The following is an 18,876-nucleotide window of genomic DNA, read 5'->3' as shown; positions in this document are numbered from 1 at the left end:
TCAGTTTCATTGTCCAACCCCTGTAAATATAAAACTGATATACTTTCCTGGAAAGTTTTAGTCATAGTCTAAAAGCATGCATCATTGTCTGTATTTAGATTTCACTGCATATGAGCTAAAAGCTTTTCTCCCAAGTCAGAACATGAAGATGGAAAAAACCCATCAGATAAACCTGTTAACAGATGAAAGGCGCCAAACAAGAAAACTCAACAGATCAACTTCTCTATCCACAACCTTTAATCAAGAGCGACACAAACAGTTAAGCATCAATCTGACAGGTTTTTAGATTTAATGCTTTGTGGGACATGCTTTCTATTTAAAGGCTACATGAAAACAACAGCTGATCGCATGAAACATAACGACAGAGAAGATGGAGGCAAAGGGAACATTAAGAAAGATTGTGGAGAGACCCAGAAGGTGTTTCTGACCTATTACACACATTTCAAAACATTGAAAATAACTGCCCTGCTCAGAGATTTCTCAAAAACAGAATGACAGGGATTTTATCATCAGTCATATCCTCTTTCATCAGGGAACCTACATGCAAATGTCAGTTTCTACCTGGTAAAAGTACCTTAGATTTCTGCAGGTTGAACTATAACTGCCGTCAATTTGCTTTAAATGTACTTTTACTTTTTCAGAGGCACTGAACATTGAACATAGCAGCACCAAGAAGTTTTATCCTATGAACCTTCATTCATATGATTTTAGCATTGATCTCATGTCAGTTTTAGCTAGGACAACTAATGAGAAAACATCACATATAAATTAAAAAAAAATGACTTAAAAGGTTTGATAAATTCTTAATTGTTTTTTTTTTTATTTATATCGCTTGTTTCAAGTAAAGCTTAGTGCAAAATTGATCTCATAGATGTTTTTGTTTTAACCTAATTCTTCCTCAGTCAATGAACTGCAGGGTTTTTATGAACACTCAAGTAAACTTGCATATTCAAAGTTTATGTTTACTTTTGTGCCAAATTAAAAGAACGAATCTAACTTAACTGATATTCATCAACAAATTAAGGTTTAATAAATAAGTAATGGAACATTGCTTCCTTTTTTTTTTTTTTTTTAAATAGTCCACCCCAATGTGTGCATGGTTCAAGAGACACATTCAATATTTGGACAAACTGGGCGTTGGGTCATAAAACAGGTAGCGGCAACTAAAATGACCAAAGATCACTCTGAATATTTCATATGTTCAGCTAGCACCACTCTGTTGGGAAGTAAGGAGGTTTAAATAAGAAATTTAGTTTCTAAACAACAACAAACAAATCTGCCATGAGTAAGAACAAAGCAAAAAAAAAAATGTTTCATATCAGAGATCCAGAAATTAAAGTTGAAGCTTTACATAAACCTTTCCACTCTATATGGCTCCAATAACAGTTAGCTAAACACACACATAACACTCTTAGTTTACAGTCATGCTCTGGGCCAACTTTTCCTCAACCTTTATATTAAACTGCTCCGTAACTCTACATTTATTACAATAGCAAGAGATTCTTTTTAAATGATGGGACATCGATAGAACTAAGGAAGACTGCATTAAAATGCAGCTCTTTTTATCCCTTTGGTGTTTTAAACTGTGGTATAATTCTCCAAAGATTTGTTTTATAAGTATTTTAGAATCAGGACACCAATTAAAGATTTCTATGAGTGAAAAAAAAAAAAAAATTGTCAGTCACTGCACTTGACCCTAAATGAGAACAACCATGATCAGAAAAGTACCATCTCTGCGTCCCTGTTACTCGGGTCCAGGAGTCCAGAGTCCGGTCTGTTCAGGAGCAACGTTACAGATAAAAAACGTGATAATATCCATCTCATAGAGTTCTGTCTCACACATTTAGGTGTCAGCTCTGCATTTTCCATCTGGTATAATTTTGTAGATCCTTAGTAGCAGTACCAACTGTCATTTCTCCTCGTTGCTGGTGCAATGTCGCCCCCTTGTGTCTGCATTCTCCTCTGTGTCCTGATGAGCTGTGGGGGCCTGATAACAGCTTTAGGTCACAACAAAGTGAGCTCAAGCGAAAACATTAAGAACACATGATGCATACACATGGAGTGTTTAAATCGTCATACCGTCCTTACCCCGCTCTACTTCCCATCCGAAGGCTTTTTCCAGCCCTCGCTCACGGTTTTCCCGTTGACGCTGCTGGCAAACGTGGAGTTGTTCTTGTGGCGCAGCAGCCAGGACGACAAAAGGCTGCAAGGTCTCAGCTGCCGGGGAGAGGCCTGGGCGAGGCGGACCATGCGAGGAGAACGCCACACCTTGATGGTGGAGTCGTCGCTGGCGGTGAGGAGCAGCTCCTGGTCGGCAGGGCTGAACGCCACAGAGTTCACCACGTCATCGTGTGCCAGTCGTGCGAGGCAGATGTTGTAGTGACGGTCCCAGATGTAGCCATGCTTGTCCTCTGCTCCACTGCAGGAAAAGGTTTTTGAAGAAGAAGTCAGAAGAGCTGTTGTAGGGCAACAATTAAACCCAACTGCACAATATTATGCTTCGCAAAAGTATGCATGCCCCTTGGAACTTTTTTCACATTTCGTCATTACAACCAGAAACTATTTTACTGGAATTTAATTCGGACATCATGAGGTTGAATAGAAACACATATCACCCAGACTTTTGTTTGTAAAACTGTTTAAAACCATGTAACTTTATCTTTCCACACTACGGTCAAGCAATATTTTGTGTTGTTCTTTCAAGTTAAATAAGTGAACACTCAGGCAGGGTCGCTGTATTTGTCACGATTTCAGTGAGAAACCAGAGGAATAAAACAGCATCTGAGAGAAATATTTTTTGCAACATAAACCATCTGTATTCCCACCTTGCAACAAAGTCCCTGCTGACATCGAGGAAGATAAAGAAGCACTCGTCGTTAGGCGTGAAAGCCCGATGAGCCCGGAGACTTCTCCTCTCCTCCCTCAAACTCTTGAGGTCGATGACGTGCATGTCTATCTCCTCGGCGATGGGAGGCGGAGACATTGGATCTGAGATCACACATCCTTTTGGCCAAGCTCGGCTATTAACATATAGATACCTGACCAACGACAGCAGAGGGGCTTGAGCCAGAAACTCAGAACAATTAGGAATAATTATACAACAGCTGACATAGGAACAGCTGTTTTTCTTATTTCCAGCTACAGCAGTTCTACACAATTTGTAATAATTACAGACTTTTCTAAACACAACTTTCTATAGTTCTCAAATAATTTCATTAACTCAGTTAATAATATAAAATGTATTTATCACATTTTTACAGTGGACAGGCCTTCAATATGGAGGCTGGCTGGCTGGATGGAAAAGATGAAGGAAGGAAGGAAGGAAGAAAGAAAGAAAGATAGAAAGAAAGAAAGAAAGAAAGAAAGATGGAAGAATAGACAAGATAAGGAAAGGAAGAAAAAAGGGATCAAAGAGGGAAGGAGGGTAGGAAAGGAAGGCATGACAGCAGAAAGGGGGGCATATTGGGCAAGAAAGGACAGAAACAAGAAAAGAATGAAGAAGAAAGTGAGGACACGGGAATGAAAGGAAATAAAAATTTAAGAAAACCTAAAGAGCAAGGAAAAAAGAAAGGAGAGAAGGAAGAACATGAGGGAGTTGGAAGGATGTAAGGGACATGGAGATGGAGGAAGGACAGAAGGACACAAAGAACAATACAAAGTAGGAGGCAAGAAAGACCCAAAGAAAAAAGGACATGGACAACATTTAGATAGTGGGATAATGAATAGAGTTGAAAAATACAAATATTTTTCTATATATATTTTATTTTTCTTCACTTATCTAGACCTAGAAACTACAGAAATCAAATTCCAGATTTTTCCAGGCTCTGTAGGAACCCAGTGGTTATGCCAGGCTTTATATATCACATGAGAAAACACAAAGATATGATCCATTTGCAAATTTTTGTGGAGAACCAGAACACTGGCCTAATAAAAAAACAGCCAGCAAATGGAAAAGTGCACACAGCAGATTTCCACTGTGTGTCTTTACAGTTTTACCTGTGGTCAGGGGAAAGGCCCATACCAATGATGTGGCCGTGAATATCAATAACATGGTCCAATGAATCAAAAAACTCCTCTGAGCTCCTCTCCTCTCCGAGGACAGGGCCAGACGTAGTCATCTGGTCGGGCTTGATTAGCTTAATGCCTGAAAAGAAGCCAAACAATGACATAGGTGGAGTTTGACTGCATTATGTTTCACAAGCTCTGGTTTTATTTAAGCACAGTTTAAATAGACATACCTATCTGGTGAGGGGAGTACGTAAGGCTGCCAGTGGTGAAGAGTAAGTATGTTTTATCCTCCCCCTCTCTGGGCTCAGAGGGGTCGATGAGGCTGGAGTCTGGGGCCTTTGTGTAGGCTCTGCCCATCATCTGAGCAACCTGGGTCTCAATCTGCAGCTCCCTGGCCCCCACATGTTTACGGCTCTGGATCAGAAGACAAAAAAAATGTAGGAAAAGACAACTGATTTTTAAAAGTCTATCAGAAAATCCCAAATTATCCTCAATCTTACATGAATAACATGGTCCAGGCCGGATATTGTTAACTGGGGGATCCGCGCAGACGAGAAGCTGTGACTCCTTCCATCCTTCCTACATTCATCCTCATTCTCCACCTCCTCCTCGTCTTCACTGTCGGGAGTTTCCAGGTCGAACAGAAGAGGGTGATGCTGATTGTCCTGCTCAGCTTTCAGCCTCCTCGCCTGAGACTGAGCCTCGTAGTCCAGCAACAGGTCCGGGTTGTCGTGGCGGCGACAGTGTGCCACCATCACCGTTCTGATGGTGCTGGCGTTGATGTTCTGGATCTTGAAAAGACGCTTTACAACATTGACGTTCTCAGATTCAATATCCTAGGGTGAGGAAAATATTTTAAAGGAGGATGACATAAACTGCTGTGATCTTTTTTTTTTTTTTTCTTTAAATCTTTCCTCCAATTTAGGCATATTCCAAATGTAAAACACCTGGAAAGCTTTGTTGAGCCAGAGCACAGAGCAGGACGTCATGTTTCCGATCCAGTGCAGGTTCCCCGAGATCAGGTGCGTCTCATTCAGCCAGCAGCCAAACACGTCGTAAGGTTTGTTCCTGACCCGCGACAACAGCGTGTAATTTTCTGGAAGACACCATTAAAAGGGACACAGTAAGATTCTGGAAACAAACACACCACAACCCCAAACCTCAATGGATTCCATTGGTAGGTTTATATGACAAGAACAAAGTAGTGCATATTTGTGAGGTAGAAGGTAAAAAATAAATATGATTTAAATTTTTGTTTTACAAATAAAAATCTGAAAAGTGTGGTGTGTGTTTTCATTTAGGTATTTCTTCTAAAAGTCAATACTATTAGCACAACATCCTTGATCATTTTTTTTTTGTCATGCCACAGGTTCTCAGTTGGATTTTGGTCTGGACTTTGACTGGGCCATTCTAACCCATGAACATGCTTTGATCTAAACTATTTCATTGTAGTTCTGACTCTATGTTCAGGGTCATTTGCCTCACCTAACAGTCCCTAGGATTGCTGCCACTCCCACGTTTTATCCTGGGGGTGGTGAGTTCAGGGGGATGGGCAGTGGTGGTCGTCTACCACACACTGCGTTTCGCGTTATGGCCAGAACGTTTATTTTGGTCTAACTTGGTTGGCTTGTTGCCAATTATCCATAATGTCAAGATTTGTGGAGTGTATGAATTATAGCTGTCCAGTCAAAAGACTCTCAGAGTAAAAAGGATGAATACAAATGCATTCCACACGAAAAAAGCTGAAACCATTTGTCACTTTTATTCTGCCAAAAATGTTGGATTTGTTTTGATCTATCTAAAAAGATACCAATAAAATACATTGAAGTTTGTGGCTTTAATATGGCAAAATGAGGGAAAGACCTTTTAACACTTCTGCAAGCCACTGTACTTCATCAGTCCCCCTAATCATGATAATCAGGTAAGGTTTCAAGGCTCTGAAGGCCAACAAGTCCAAAGCTGTGACAATAAAGTTCACACAGTGTGATGTTTGCCTGTCGGTTTAGACAACAGGGGAATCTGAGGTCTGATTAGTCTACGTTATATTTCACCATAGCAGTAGGTCATTTTTCTTTGATAAGTCAGTTTTATATTTCTACAGTAGCCTCCTTAAGTCACATCATTTCCATGCACTAAAAGCCATCACACATAATACCAGCACTTTTTACTGTGGTTAGAAAACTCCTACGCCGACTTAATTTTAAACCCAAAATAAATCTTCAAGACACATCAACAGGAAGCCATGTGGGAGTTTCTTGTGATCCTACCAAGACTAATGACGGCAATTTCCCCCGAAGACGAGTGGTGTGGGCCGAGGTAGACGCCGGAAACGAGCAGCAGGGTATCATCGGGGTTAAACTGGGAGAACTGGGTGTATCCCCAGTTAAACTGACGCATACTGGAGCTGTGCACCAACGAGATGTTTCCATCTTCCCGTTCCGTGTCCCACAGCTGAAAGAGAGGTTAAGAAGCATTATTAAAAATAAAGCTGTATCAGGCGGACCATTCTGAGGATTTTCTTCTCATTTTACAACATTGTATCTCGTCAAAGTGATAATAAAAATACCTTAAAAGAAAAACAAAACTGCACAAAGACATGAAAAATTATTTTTAAAAAGTCATTAAAAAAGGAAACTATAATTGCACTAGGTAAATGACTTAAATTGAGCAGCAAAGTTAGGTTTACTAAGCCACATGCATGATCAGTTATCAAAGAAGGGATCAATTCTGTACCTTAACTGTGCAGTCCTTTGAGCAGGAGGAGAAACGATGGCCCCTGTGAGAGAATGCCAGGTGAAGAACTTGGTCACTGTGCTCTCTTAACGTCTGAACTTCTACACAGGGGATACAGTCATACAGACGCTTGAACTCCCTGTACCACGACACGGCCGCTGCACACAAGTAGGAACAAAGATAATTCAAAAAAAAGAAGCATCTTCGGTCAAAACCAACCAGGAGAAAATTGCACCTAATTTCTCTACAGAAAACATGTTTTTTTTATATATTTACAAGGGTGTCGAGGAACGGAGCGGGGTATCCGGTAGTATCTGTAGAACAGCTCCCTCCACAGGAACTCATCTTTGGAGACTGCCTGCCACTGTTTGCAGGTGAGGCCCGCTCTCAGCACAGCATCGTGGGGCAGATGCAGAAAAATCTCCAAAAGCAAGCTGTCCGGCAGAAATGGACCCCAATCCATACTAACATCCTGGAACACATGCAGTGCTGTGAACAGGTGTTGCCTCCTTACAGATTTATTCTGTTTTTCCTTTTTTTTTTTGTCCTTAAAATGTTTTTGTTTAAACAAATAAAAAAAAGAGAACAATAACCAAAGTACAAAAAGCAGCATTTAAATGAAGATTTTATTATTAAGGAGAACAGATATCGTGTTTATTCAGAGTTAACACTGCTTAACCACAGATTTTGGAAAGCTAACTTACTAGCAAGGCCCAGGTTTGTAAAATCAAGAATTCACCTAGCCTAAGGACCTTCATAACAACATGAAGCAGGCACAAAGATCTCAAAAAGTGACACATTATGCCTCAATCTAAAGAAACTCAAGACAAGATGACAAAGTCATTGTTTCTCAGTCTGAAAAGGGTGACAAAGCCATTCCTAACGCTTTAGCCCAGCACAGCTTAATCCATGTTCCTAAAGTGCTTACTTTGAAATTCAACATTGGTATTTTCATCAGTTTTGCCTCTCTCACAAGTATTTCAGTGTTTTTGTTGGTATTTTAAAGCCTGTGTGGATGAAGATATTTTTATGGAGGAAAAATATCAGTTTTTAAAATACATCCAAAGTAGTGAAGCTGGGGGCTCAAATGTTATTTATATATATTTTTAGCCGTTTTGGACAAATAAGCTAGATTTTTTTTTTTTTTTAGTTACTGTAAATTTGTATCAAAGGTTTTTGCTTTACGTGAGATCCTAAAAAAAACACAAACGGTGAACATCAAGGCCAATCCACCACATGAGCCACAAACACCTTCAGCCAAAATATGAAGGGCCAAAAGGGACAAATTTAAATAAATACATTTATCATGAAATAAATAAAATGTACCTTTTTTTTTTTAAACACACCATCGTTGTGTTTGATGGGTCAAGTTGACAGTTTAAATTGTTTCATGAAGACACTACTGCACGGCAGTCATGAAATAAATTAATATAGAGTGAAATAATATTTATTTTTAAATTAATTTATTAAAAGAATTACATTAAATTATTTAATTTAAATGTTTAAACTGTATATTTAATTATTTCATAAAACATTTAATGGTACATTTATTTATTTCATGGGACATTCACAATTATCTATTTTTTATAATTTATTTATTAATTTAATTTTGTACCTTTTGGCCCTCCATATTATCCAGAAGGTGCCATTATTTAATAGAAATTCTTTATATAAAATTAAATTTTTGTTCCTTTTGCCATTAATTTTTAGCCAATCAAATTCCCTACAAATCTGAATTGCTCGTCTTGGATTTTATCTCTATGATCTCCAAGAATACATAGAGCAATAAGCATTTTACCCCATTACTGTCGTGTATTTTAACGTGCTTTCAACAGCCTGGCAGCTGTTGCATGGCAAATGAACCAATGTTGCCAGGTGTACGATAATTATCGTATTTGTACGATAATTTTGCTCTCTGTGAGATTTACAATCAATATTCCTAAAAATGGTCAAATGTACGATAATTTGACCATTCCGTGAATGTGTGGTTGTAATCAGTTGTCATCAGCTTATCGCCAAAGTCTGTCGGAGTTTTTTTGTGAACCCTGAAGGCATCTGTGTCCGGATTCGGGAACAAATGCTGAAAATTCCAGCCAATCGTGCTTTTCTAAATGTGACCTACGTGTGACGTGAATGCGTTGGACTCAGAACAACGGCCATGATTGGCTGAATAGTCCACTGCGCCCGCCCATGATTGATGAAAAGAAAAAAAGAAAAGAAGAAGAAGCAGAGCCCGACATTGTGGGGCTGCAGATGTTGATAAATCCATTCCGTACTGACGCCACAAAGCTGCGAGTGTCTGTTAGACGCTATTCAACACATCAACAGACTTGTTATTTTGGTTATGACGAGTGTACGATAATTTCCCTCAAAATACGATAATTTTATGTCTCTAGTACGATAATCCTACATTTCTCACCTGGCAACACTGCAATGAACTGCTTGGTTGAGAAACTCGTTTTGGAGTTTTTCCTTGAAGTTAATACGCGTCCATAAAAAAGAATTAGATTTGAGTTAGCGCTACATAAAGTCGCTGGATAGAAACAAGTTAACAAGAACCGTTAACTGGGCAAAATCCTAAATATTAATTATGTTAGGATAAGCATCTTCACGAACTGTAACCACAATCCTCTTTAAATCGTAGGGAAATGTTTAGTCTTTCTTTCCTGTCTCGAATCCATATGACCGAACATGGATATGTTGGTGAGAAACCTTTACAAGTTACTGTTTGTACTTAGAGCAAAATAAAAACATACAGACAAACTAAACATTAAATACTGATTTAAATATTTAGGTTTTAACGTTTATTTTAGAAAAGGAGCGTAAAAAGTAGCTAAACTAACAAACCAAGCTAGCGCTGAACTAGCTAACTGGTTGCCGATCCAGCTAGCTGTTAACTAACGTTTGTTTTCAACTTGGACCGGACAAGAGTAACACTTCAAATTAAAGGTTTACTCACATAAACTAGTGCTAATGTTTTACGGGCTCAGCAACTTTCGTTTGTATAAATTTACTGACACAAACTGTCACCTACCTGCTGGATGAGATTGCTGAAGGGAAACAAAATCGAACTGGTTGCTAGCGCTAATGGCTAGCCACAGAAAATGACAACAATCTTCCAGCAGCGGCGAGGCTCGATTAACTAAATACAGAATAATCGATCAACAAAAAACAACCCAATCGGTGTCTGACTTTGTGGGGTTTACACTAAATGCGCTGCTGTGAAAATTCTTTTTTTTTTTTTTTTTTTGCTTATCCAACAAAACTATATAACAGATAACCAGGGAGAATACAAAAAGCAGTTTTCAAATGATAATTTCATGTATTAAGGGAAAAAATATAATCCAAAATCAACCTGGCCCTATTATAAAAAATAAATAAATTAAATTAAATTAAAATCTATTTTGGCAAATGTAAGACAGATTCTTTTGGTCAGCACTGGTTTTCCCTTTGCACCTCCATGGATCCCAGTTTTGCCCAGCCTCTTTCTTATTGTTGAATCATGAACACTGACCTCAACTGAGCTAAATAAAGCCTAAGTGTTTTAGATGTTACTCTACTGAATGAGTAGTTGATGCGTTTTTCATTTTAGTCATTTTGGTAGGCCGGCCAATCCTGGGAAGTTTCACCACTGTAAAATCAACTTTTTTTTCTGGAGGAATGGATGGATGCAACAACTAAAACCAACATTGTTAAACAGAACTGAGCAGTGTTTTTAAATATAAAGATATTCATCCTTTATGTTTTTAAACCCTGCTTAGTTCTACATCATTTTATGCCACATTTATTAGGAGTTTAGTTCCTGAATGAACTAAACAGCGACAAATGACTTCGAAACAACAGGTTGCAGATCCCTGGTCTAGGTTCAGGTTGAGATAAAATAGTAATGCTTATAATGTTCTTAGACACTGGAAATGTTAAGAAATGCAAGTATGAATGGACTGAAGTTACCTGAAGGCACAGCAACAGACTTATAAAAACCACTGTCGACTTGTGTCAGGACACTAACAGCTGCCGAGCAGATACAACAAGCCGACCTTCAAGAGAAACCCTGAAGGAAGAGTTAAAGCGTGGAACCATGCTGTGACTGATTGTCGGTGGTGAGTTTATATATATATTTTTTTACAAATTATTGTGTGATTAAAATCTTGCACTTTCTCCTTGTTGTTACTCTTTTTATAATGGTTTTAAAGATGATACTTGGTGTAGAGTCATGTAAAAACATTTTGTGTTAAACCTGATAGGGATGCGGTCAGGTTACCATCGCCAACATTACAGGTCCTTCTCAAAATATTAGCATATTGTGATAAAGTTCATTATTTTCCATAATGTCATGATGAAAATTTTACATTCATATATTTTAGATTCATTGCACACTAACTGAAATATTTCAGGTCTTTTATTGTCTTAATATGGATGATTTTGGCATACAGCTCATGAAAACCCAAAATTCCTATCTCACACAATTAGCATATTTCATCCGACCAATAAAAGAAAAGTGTTTTTAATACAAAAAACATCAACCTTCAAATAATCATGTACAGTTATGCACTCAATACTTGGTCGGGAATCCTTTGGCAGAAATGACTGCTTCAATGCGGCGTGGCATGGAGGCAATCAGCCTGTGGCACTGCTGAGGTCTTATGGAGGCCCAGGATGCTTCAATAGCGGCCTTTAGCTCATCCAGAGTGTTGGGTCTTGAGTCTCTCAACGTTCTCTTCACAATATCCCACAGATTCTCTATGGGGTTCAGGTCAGGAGAGTTGGCAGGCCAATTGAGCACAGTGATACCATGGTCAGTAAACCATTTACCAGTGGTTTTGGTACTGTGAGCAGGTGCCAGGTCGTGCTGAAAAATGAAATCTTCATCTCCATAAAGCTTTTCAGCAGATGGAACCATGAAGTGCTCCAAAATCTCCTGATAGCTAGCTGCATTGACCCTGCCCTTGATAAAACACAGTGGACCAACACCAGCAGCTGACACGGCACCCCAGACCATCACTGACTGTGGGTACTTGACACTGGACTTCTGGCATTTTGGCATTTCCTTCTCCCCAGTCTTCCTCCAGACTCTGGCACCTTGATTTCTGAATGACATGCAGAATTTGCTTTCATCCGAAAAAAGTACTTTGGACCACTGAGCAACAGTCCAGTGCTGCTTCTCTGTAGCCCAGGTCAGGCGCTTCTGCCGCTGTTTCTGGTTCAAAAGTGGCTTGACCTGGGGAATGCGGCACCTGTAGCCCATTTCCTGCACACGCCTGTGCACGGTGGCTCTGGATGTTTCTACTCCAGACTCAGTCCACTGCTTCCGCAGGTCCCCCAAGGTCTGGAATCGGCCCTTCTCCACAATCTTCCTCAGGGTCTGGTCACCTCTTCTCGTTGTGCAGCGTTTTCTGCCACACTTTTTCCTTCCCACAGACTTCCCACTGAGGTGCCTTGATACAGCACTCTGGGAACAGCCTATTCGTTCAAAAATTTCTTTCTGTGTCTTACCCTCTTGCTTGAGGGTGTCAATAGTGGCCTTCTGGACAGCAGTCAGGTCGGCAGTCTTACCCATGATTGGGGTTTTGAGTGATGAACCAGGCTGGGAGTTTTAAAGGCCTCATGAATCTTTTGCAGGTGTTTAGAGTTAACTCGTTGATTTAGATGATTAGGTTCATAGCTCATTTAGAGACCCTTTTAATGATATGCTAATTTTGTGAGATAGGAATTTTGGGTTTTCATGAGCTGTATGCCAAAATCATCCGTATTAAGACAATAAAAGACCTGAAATATTTCAGTTAGTGTGCAATGAATCTAAAATATATGAATGTTAAATTTTCATCATGACATTATGGAAAATAATTAACTTTATCACAATATGCTAATATTTTGAGAAGGACCTGTATTTCATTAGTATGGCGCCTGTCTTCCTTCAGGAGTGCGACGTGTTTTTAACTGGGTAGCCTCCTGCTGTTGCTCCTCTGGGAAGGATGGGACAGTTTCAGACTGCCGGTGTAAAGGTGCTCTTCATCCATTGAACCATTTTGATTTATAAGAGTCTTTTAAGTTTCTATGAATGATCTGATAAGTTTCCCTCTCTGTGCATGCCAGACAGTGTGGACGGTCAACAGTGATGCAAAACCCTCCTATCAGACTCCTCCATAATGGACTCCACTGTATCTACTGCTGTTAGGTTAATTCATGTTTACCCCTGCTTTACTTAAACACTGGCTTGTACTGAACTTGTTACAATGACGACTTGTCCAAAAAGTCCTTTTGAGGAAGCTGGACAATATCTGACAGCTGACAGGTATAAAGCACTCAATCCACAATAACCTTAGTACATATGGTAAAAATGTAACTTTTGAAGCCCAATATGCTGACTCATAAACTGATGAAAATGCTGCGGATCCTTTTATTGTCTCGTTAATGGCGCCTTTGTAACAGTTTCTCAGAGCATCATGTTTCCGGTCATATAACTGACTTTTCCTGGTTGTTTTGTCGCCATCGTGTGGATGTAATAAGTAACTATAGGTGGTATGCCAAAAAAAAAAAATAGCAGAGGAAGAGTGCAGCGAAGTGGAACCAGAGAATCCAGCCATCGATAACTTTAGATGGCCGGATTAAATACATAATGCACATCCCTTGTCATTCGCATCATGATTTTTTTTTTTAAGTTGACTCAATAAATAATTTCTATTTTCTGCTATTTAAATTAGCATTCGTTTTAACTCATGGAGGCTGGCTGGGCAGCTGAGAGTGGAGTTGATGAATCCCAGACTTATCAAACTTTGTTCAGAAGCTGTTATAAATCCTATTTTTCCTCATCAGATAGTAGAACGTTCTTCATCTGTAAAATGACTTAGTTTGATATAAATGCGCAGCTTTCCAAAACCGTTAAGCTATTTTTTACTGGGGTTTATGTGACAAGGTGGGAGAAACCTAAGAGATTTTTACATGAAAGTAAAATAAAATTAAAAAAAATACATATCATTGGGTTGTAAAAGGTGAAATGACAAATTGTTAAATTGTATATTGTTCTCTTGACCTGACTAAAAGAATACAGTGGTACAGAGCTTTCAGCCCTTTGGCTTCATGTTTAAAGGAATTTATTCAACTTTTCCATGATGACAACCTTCAATTTATTACCCCCTGAAACACTATAAGTACATTTATTTATTTATTTATTTATTATTACCATCAATGTCTTAACCAGTATTAGTTTCAATTTGTTTTGAAAAACGTTTTCATTACAATGAAGAATTATTGTTTTATTGTAAAAATAAATTAAAAATAAACATTAAGGAATGACTTTCTTGCTGCTTGTTTTATCTAAGTGTTTCTCTAAAATATGGCTTGATGTCTAGATTCACATGGTGTCTTATGAAGTCATATACATAAATCAAATAAATGCATGCTTACATTAATTTAATATGTAGAGGAAAAATAATGTTATATACGTTATGCTGTATGTTCCTTGGAACCTATAGGAAATTTAATTTAGTTTCAATTAACAACACTGATTTATTTTGATGTAGTTTGACAAAATTAGTTTTTTGGATGTCAGTTGCATAAAATTGTTCAAAAACATAAAAAAAAAATTCTACTTCTAAAATGTACCTCAGTCATCATGAATGTGTTTCTAGTATTTTTGGTTAAATTTAAATATGATCCATTTATTGTTGTTTTTCATTGCTAAAGGAAGGCAACGAATGAGACCTTTATAACTAGTTATATCCACATCCTCAATCACTTTTTAAAAATATTTCCAAAATTGGTTTGTTGTTCTAGATTTGTCTGTGTTTTGTATCAATTTCCGAAGCCCTTGTTACATGACTGTGTTACAACAGGCAGAGCACATATATGCCATGGTGCTGGAGAAGACGCTAGATGGAAACCATTAAGTTCATATTCGGAACCATATCCGAACGTTAACCGCTTAAATCACATAATATCATTTATTTAGAATAGAAGAATGCACAGCTGTATTTACATTGACATGATACAATTTTACAATTACACAAATCTCCATCCTGTACAGGTTTAAAGTGACCATTTATATTTTACAGTGAGGGTACACCTTGATCATTGTGGACATGCCCTTTAAATCTGCTGGCTCAACAAACCTGTTACTGAAACCTTCCACCTGAGCTGCTAAAAGTCCTCAGAACATCTTTCTGACCTCCAAATTTTAAGTTCAATACAACTCTGTTTATTCTGAGTGACTTTATGTGTAGAAAACAAAATAAATGCATCAACAGAAATTTGTTTTTCATTAGATTTAAGCCCACGATTAGCATTTATGAATCTTAATGCTTATATTGGACCACGTGATGCCCAAATGTGCAGACATTACTAATAAGGCAAAAAAAACAAACAAAAAAAAACTTTTAAATCAGATGCCTAAAGATCACATAGCCACTCTCTTTACATTTCCACCACAGCTCTAAGTCTAAAGTGCGTCGTTGTTTTGTGTCACAGCTTGACTTGGTGTCTGGTATCATAGCACCACGGTGGGGATGTGGTGCACCAGGGGCATCTGATGCTGCATGGCGGCCATCTGTGGAGCAGGAGGAGGAGGGGATACCTGAGGGGCCGCGTCAGAGGCGTGCGCCACAGGTTTGTGTCGTGCGCTCTTCTGGTGCGCCCTCAGGCCCGCCAGCTGCGAGTAGGCGCTCTGACAGACGTGGCATTTGTAGGGCCGCTCGCCGGTGTGCAGGCGGACGTGGTTGCGCAATGTGGACGACTGGCTGAAGCGGCGGTTGCAGAAGCGGCACACGAAGGGCTTGTCCAGCGTGTGGATGCGCATGTGGGAGCGCAGGTTGCTGCGGGAGTTGAAGCCCCGGTGGCAAATGACGCAGCGCATTCGGCCGCTGGAGGTGGCGGTGGAGGTAGGAGGAGAGCACGAAGAGGGACCCTCACTGGAGTGGGAGTCCTCTGGGGGAGAAAAAAGGGGAAGGAGGGGGAGTGGATGGGTTAAGACTTTGAAGTTGTTTTCGTCAGAGGCCTTAAAAGGAAGAAACTCACCATTTCTGCTTTTCTTCTGTTGTTCTTCGTCCATTCCAGGAACACCAGGTATTCCCAGGAATGTGTTGTGCGTGTTTCCATACCAGACAAGGAGTTCCTGGTCAGGTGGGATGGTCTGAGGGATTATTAAATTCATCAGATATTGTCATTACTATTCTTATTTGATTTCAGAAATAGGCTTTCGAGGCTAGTTAAAGTATATGCAAATTTTGCGGTGGCTTCTGCTGAGAAAATGAATAACCTACTGTGAATTAGTCAGCATTTTTCTGTATTTGTTTTTTGACTGGCTTTTTGTTTTGCTTCAAAGTTAACTAAGTCAAGCCAAAAGCAGAGGCAATTGAATCCAATTCAAATTTTGTGCAAAACCCAAGGTTGGCTCTGTTACAAACCATCAAACATGTTCTCAGTTTGCACACACAAGCCATCAATCTTGAGGTTTCTTCAGAAATGCAGACACAGCATGCCTAAAGCGTAAAGGCTCACCTCCACCGCTTTGTAGAAGATGCTGCTGCCAATCTGCACCACCTCCAGGTTCTGCTCCTGCTCGTTCCGAGCGCACTTTATGTACGTCATCCAGCTCCGGTGGTCCTCCTGGCTGGCATCGATGAAGTACCGCACTGTCCCATCCTCGTTAAACACCTAAGCACAGGCAATAAGGTGGATGTTACTTTTTTTGCATCTGCATGCTTGTAAAGCAAAGGCTTTGCATTCTTTGGGGCCCGTACCCCTGGAAATATCTTCTGTGCCCCTGTAAAGCTTCCTGATCAAATTTAACAAGGTAATTAGGATCAAATTCAAATGTATTAAACTGATTTTGAATGTGATTTTATTGTGTTGGATTTTTTTTTGTCTGGTTCAGCTGTGCAACCTTGATGTTACATTTGTGGTAATTTAGTGTTATATGAGTAAACTGAGTTGAACTATTTTAATGGAATTGTACACATTGCTGCTTGTGCAAATAATAATAGATTGTAAGGCCACTAATATCTAAAATGCACAACAAAGCCTGTGATTTATATACATGTAATTTTTGGATATTGTGCCCCAGTACAGCTTTATGTCTAGCAGCGCCCCTGCCGCCCATTGCGCTCACCTCCCACATGAGGTTGTTGTTTTTGAATAGGTCCACATGTTCGGGGGACAGAAGTCTCCCAGTAAAGGGACCCATCTCGGTCCCGGCTTTGATCCATGTCTTTGAGAAGATGCCCAGACCTTCTCCTGGGATGGAGCTTTGGGCGATGATCACCTCGCTGGGCAGAACCAAGCTGGACAGCTTCTGCACCTCTGCAAACGCAAAGCCCAAACAGAGATAAGTGCAACATGTCCCAATGAAAGCTTTCAGTGGTGAAAACAGCAAATGAACTGGATTTTATTTTAGTCACGAAATATGAAGTCACACCTCGTCCTGCGTTTAATTCGATTATCTGGATGAACTGATTTGTTTTGTTGTGCAACCCCCGCAAAGCTTTATATAGCAAGGATGAAGAAAAGAGTGATTCTTTTATGTCAAATCCAAAGATTTTTTTTTTTTTTTTTTAAGTTTTACATTGTAAAAAACGCACATAGGGGGTTAAATGGTCCTCTATTGCTCAGGGTCCAGCAATTTGCCATGCTTCAGATGTGATATCCATTAAAGTTTACTGGAAAAGGGAACGGCTAATTCCAAATTCATTATCCTTTTAAGAACTTTGTAGCAATAAATTTGCCCTGAATGCGAGGAGGACTTGTTTAAAAGGCCGAGGAATTTCGGCAACAAAAAAATGGAAAGGCGATTAGATGCTTGACATGCAATGAATAGCATTAGATTTAGCTTTCACGGCGCATTATGCGAGGAACAGCAAATCTTTTAAAGGGAAGAGAAAGAAAAAAGAGCCTCTCATAGCTGCCAAGGGAGGAAAAGAGACTGTCCGGAGATTGATGAATGCATGGATAAAAAATGTCAAAGAAAGGAAACCTTTCTCTCCGAGAGGTTTAAGTGGGAAACTTTCCCAGGTCAAGCACAAAGTTAACCAAATGAATTTAATGCTCCGCGTCTTTCAATCAGCGCCAGTTACACGCCTAACAAGCGTCCAAACGGCGGGGTCTCAGGGCTCTGCAAGGGTTAACGGGTTTAATGGATCGAAATAAAAGCAGCTAAAAAGAGAGGGAAAGTGCAAGCGGGGATGAAATGCTGAAAAAGATCAGTGAAAGTTCTAGATTTTTAAACTGTGCAATGATGGGTACATTCTTCGAAATAGGAATAAACAAAATCAACATATCTGTTGCAGCTGATTTCTACTAATATGCGCAAAAAGTGATATTTTTCTCATGCAAAGTTATGCGTTGTGCGCCCGCAAAGTGAAGTGAGATGCGCTCTAACGCGCATCTTGTTTGTTTAAAAATCGAACAATTCGTTTGGTTTAAAAGTGCAGTAAGTTCCCAAAGTGACCCAGATGGGTTAGCCTCACCTCCAGCGAAGGACTGGGCCAGAACCTCAGCCGTGAAGGCGGTCTTAGGGCTGCAGCCGCTCTGCCGCTCCTCCGCCAGGTGTTCGCCCAACACGTTCCTCCACCTGCCGTATAGGAAGCTGTGCAGAATGTCCGAGGTGATCACGTCAGACAGCGAGCGGCCGGAGCACTTAAACCCGGCCTTCAGAGTCAGAGCGTCGGCGGGCAGCACGGAGCCCATGATGCATGAGAGAGAAGCGGGGAATGAACGGGATTGGACACAGATCTAGGCGCAGAGACAGAGCCCGTCCTCCTAGCTCCAAACTGTGCGTAGAGGAACTGTCCCAGCCCGGTTGTGAGGGTCTCTTTATATAAGTGGCTGGTGTGACCCCGGTCTAATTAGTTATTAATGACACACCCCTCGCCGTGTGGACCTGCCCGCCGCAGCCAGAGATGGTCCAACACGGTACAATGAAAGTGATTAGCTTGGAAAATAGGAGGAAAAAAACAGATTATTCAGTTTATAGCATGGACTTGATAAAAGACCAGACCTCATATTTTTCTTCACAAAAAGAAAAAAATATGTTTATGGAAAATGTTAGATTTCATTGTTACACTTAATTTAATGTTTATTTCCCATGCTTTTTCTTTTTTTTTTTTTTGCAAATTTTTACTTTCTTTGCTTCCTTTATTTTAAATG

The 18,876-nt window shown here is 39.8% G+C and overlaps 2 protein-coding genes and 1 long non-coding RNA gene across 7 annotated transcripts; 1 reads left to right on the top strand and 2 right to left on the bottom strand.

Annotated features, from left to right (window-relative positions):
- Positions 1–219: 219 nt before the first annotated feature.
- On the bottom strand, positions 220–9,895 carry fbxw5 (F-box and WD repeat domain containing 5). 5 transcript variants are annotated; one of them, XM_047373083.1, is made up of 11 exons: positions 9,776–9,895; positions 7,018–7,213; positions 6,742–6,899; positions 6,276–6,459; positions 4,956–5,104; positions 4,509–4,844; positions 4,239–4,422; positions 3,997–4,144; positions 2,826–3,038; positions 2,080–2,419; positions 220–1,997 (listed from the first exon to the last, which is right to left on the bottom strand). In XM_047373083.1, the coding sequence occupies exons 2-10, from the start codon at positions 7,202–7,204 to the stop codon at positions 2,095–2,097; spliced, it is 1,884 nt and encodes a 627-aa protein (XP_047229039.1). In that variant the 5' UTR covers positions 7,205–7,213; positions 9,776–9,895; the 3' UTR covers positions 220–1,997; positions 2,080–2,094. The 5 variants fall into 5 exon arrangements, with proteins under 5 accessions (XP_047229039.1, XP_047229037.1, XP_047229038.1 ...); XM_047373081.1 differs by having other exon boundaries at positions 220–1,987; XM_047373082.1 differs by having other exon boundaries at positions 2,089–2,419.
- LOC124872764 lies at positions 8,781–13,675 on the top strand. The gene is made up of 4 exons (XR_007039354.1): positions 8,781–9,444; positions 10,742–10,841; positions 12,660–12,743; positions 12,835–13,675. It is a non-coding gene; the product is annotated as an uncharacterized LOC124872764 (long non-coding RNA).
- Positions 13,676–14,662: 987 nt separating this feature from the next.
- LOC124872763 (PR domain zinc finger protein 12-like) lies at positions 14,663–18,525 on the bottom strand. Its single transcript, XM_047373084.1, has 5 exons — positions 18,198–18,525; positions 16,844–17,034; positions 16,234–16,389; positions 15,751–15,865; positions 14,663–15,660 (listed from the first exon to the last, which is right to left on the bottom strand). The coding sequence occupies exons 1-5, from the start codon at positions 18,415–18,417 to the stop codon at positions 15,224–15,226; spliced, it is 1,119 nt and encodes a 372-aa protein (XP_047229040.1). The 5' UTR covers positions 18,418–18,525; the 3' UTR covers positions 14,663–15,223.
- Positions 18,526–18,876: the final 351 nt, after the last annotated feature.

This window comes from Girardinichthys multiradiatus, chromosome 8 (assembly GCF_021462225.1).
Source record: "Girardinichthys multiradiatus isolate DD_20200921_A chromosome 8, DD_fGirMul_XY1, whole genome shotgun sequence".
In the NCBI taxonomy this organism is placed as follows: Eukaryota; Metazoa; Chordata; class Actinopteri; order Cyprinodontiformes; family Goodeidae; genus Girardinichthys; species Girardinichthys multiradiatus.
The sequence above is the reverse complement of the archived record's forward strand: the minus strand, read 5'-3'. Positions and strand labels throughout refer to the sequence as shown.

Coding starts and splice junctions, on each gene's coding strand:
- fbxw5 (XM_047373079.1), bottom strand. CDS start 7,204: ATGGATTGGGGTCCATTTCTGCCGGACAGCTTGCTTTTGGAGATTTTT. Junction 6,460..6,741: donor CAAAGGACTGCACAGTTAAG/GTACAGAATTGA, acceptor CCTCTCTTTCAG/CTGTGGGACACGGAACGGGA. Junction 2,420..2,825: donor AGCAGGGACTTTGTTGCAAG/GTGGGAATACAG, acceptor CTTTTCCTGCAG/TGGAGCAGAGGACAAGCATG.
- LOC124872763 (XM_047373084.1), bottom strand. CDS start 18,417: ATGGGCTCCGTGCTGCCCGCCGACGCTCTGACTCTGAAGGCCGGGTTT. Junction 17,035..18,197: donor GGCCCAGTCCTTCGCTGGAG/GTGAGGCTAACC, acceptor TTGCGTTTGCAG/AGGTGCAGAAGCTGTCCAGC. Junction 16,390..16,843: donor ACAACAACCTCATGTGGGAG/GTGAGCGCAATG, acceptor GCCTGTGCTTAG/GTGTTTAACGAGGATGGGAC.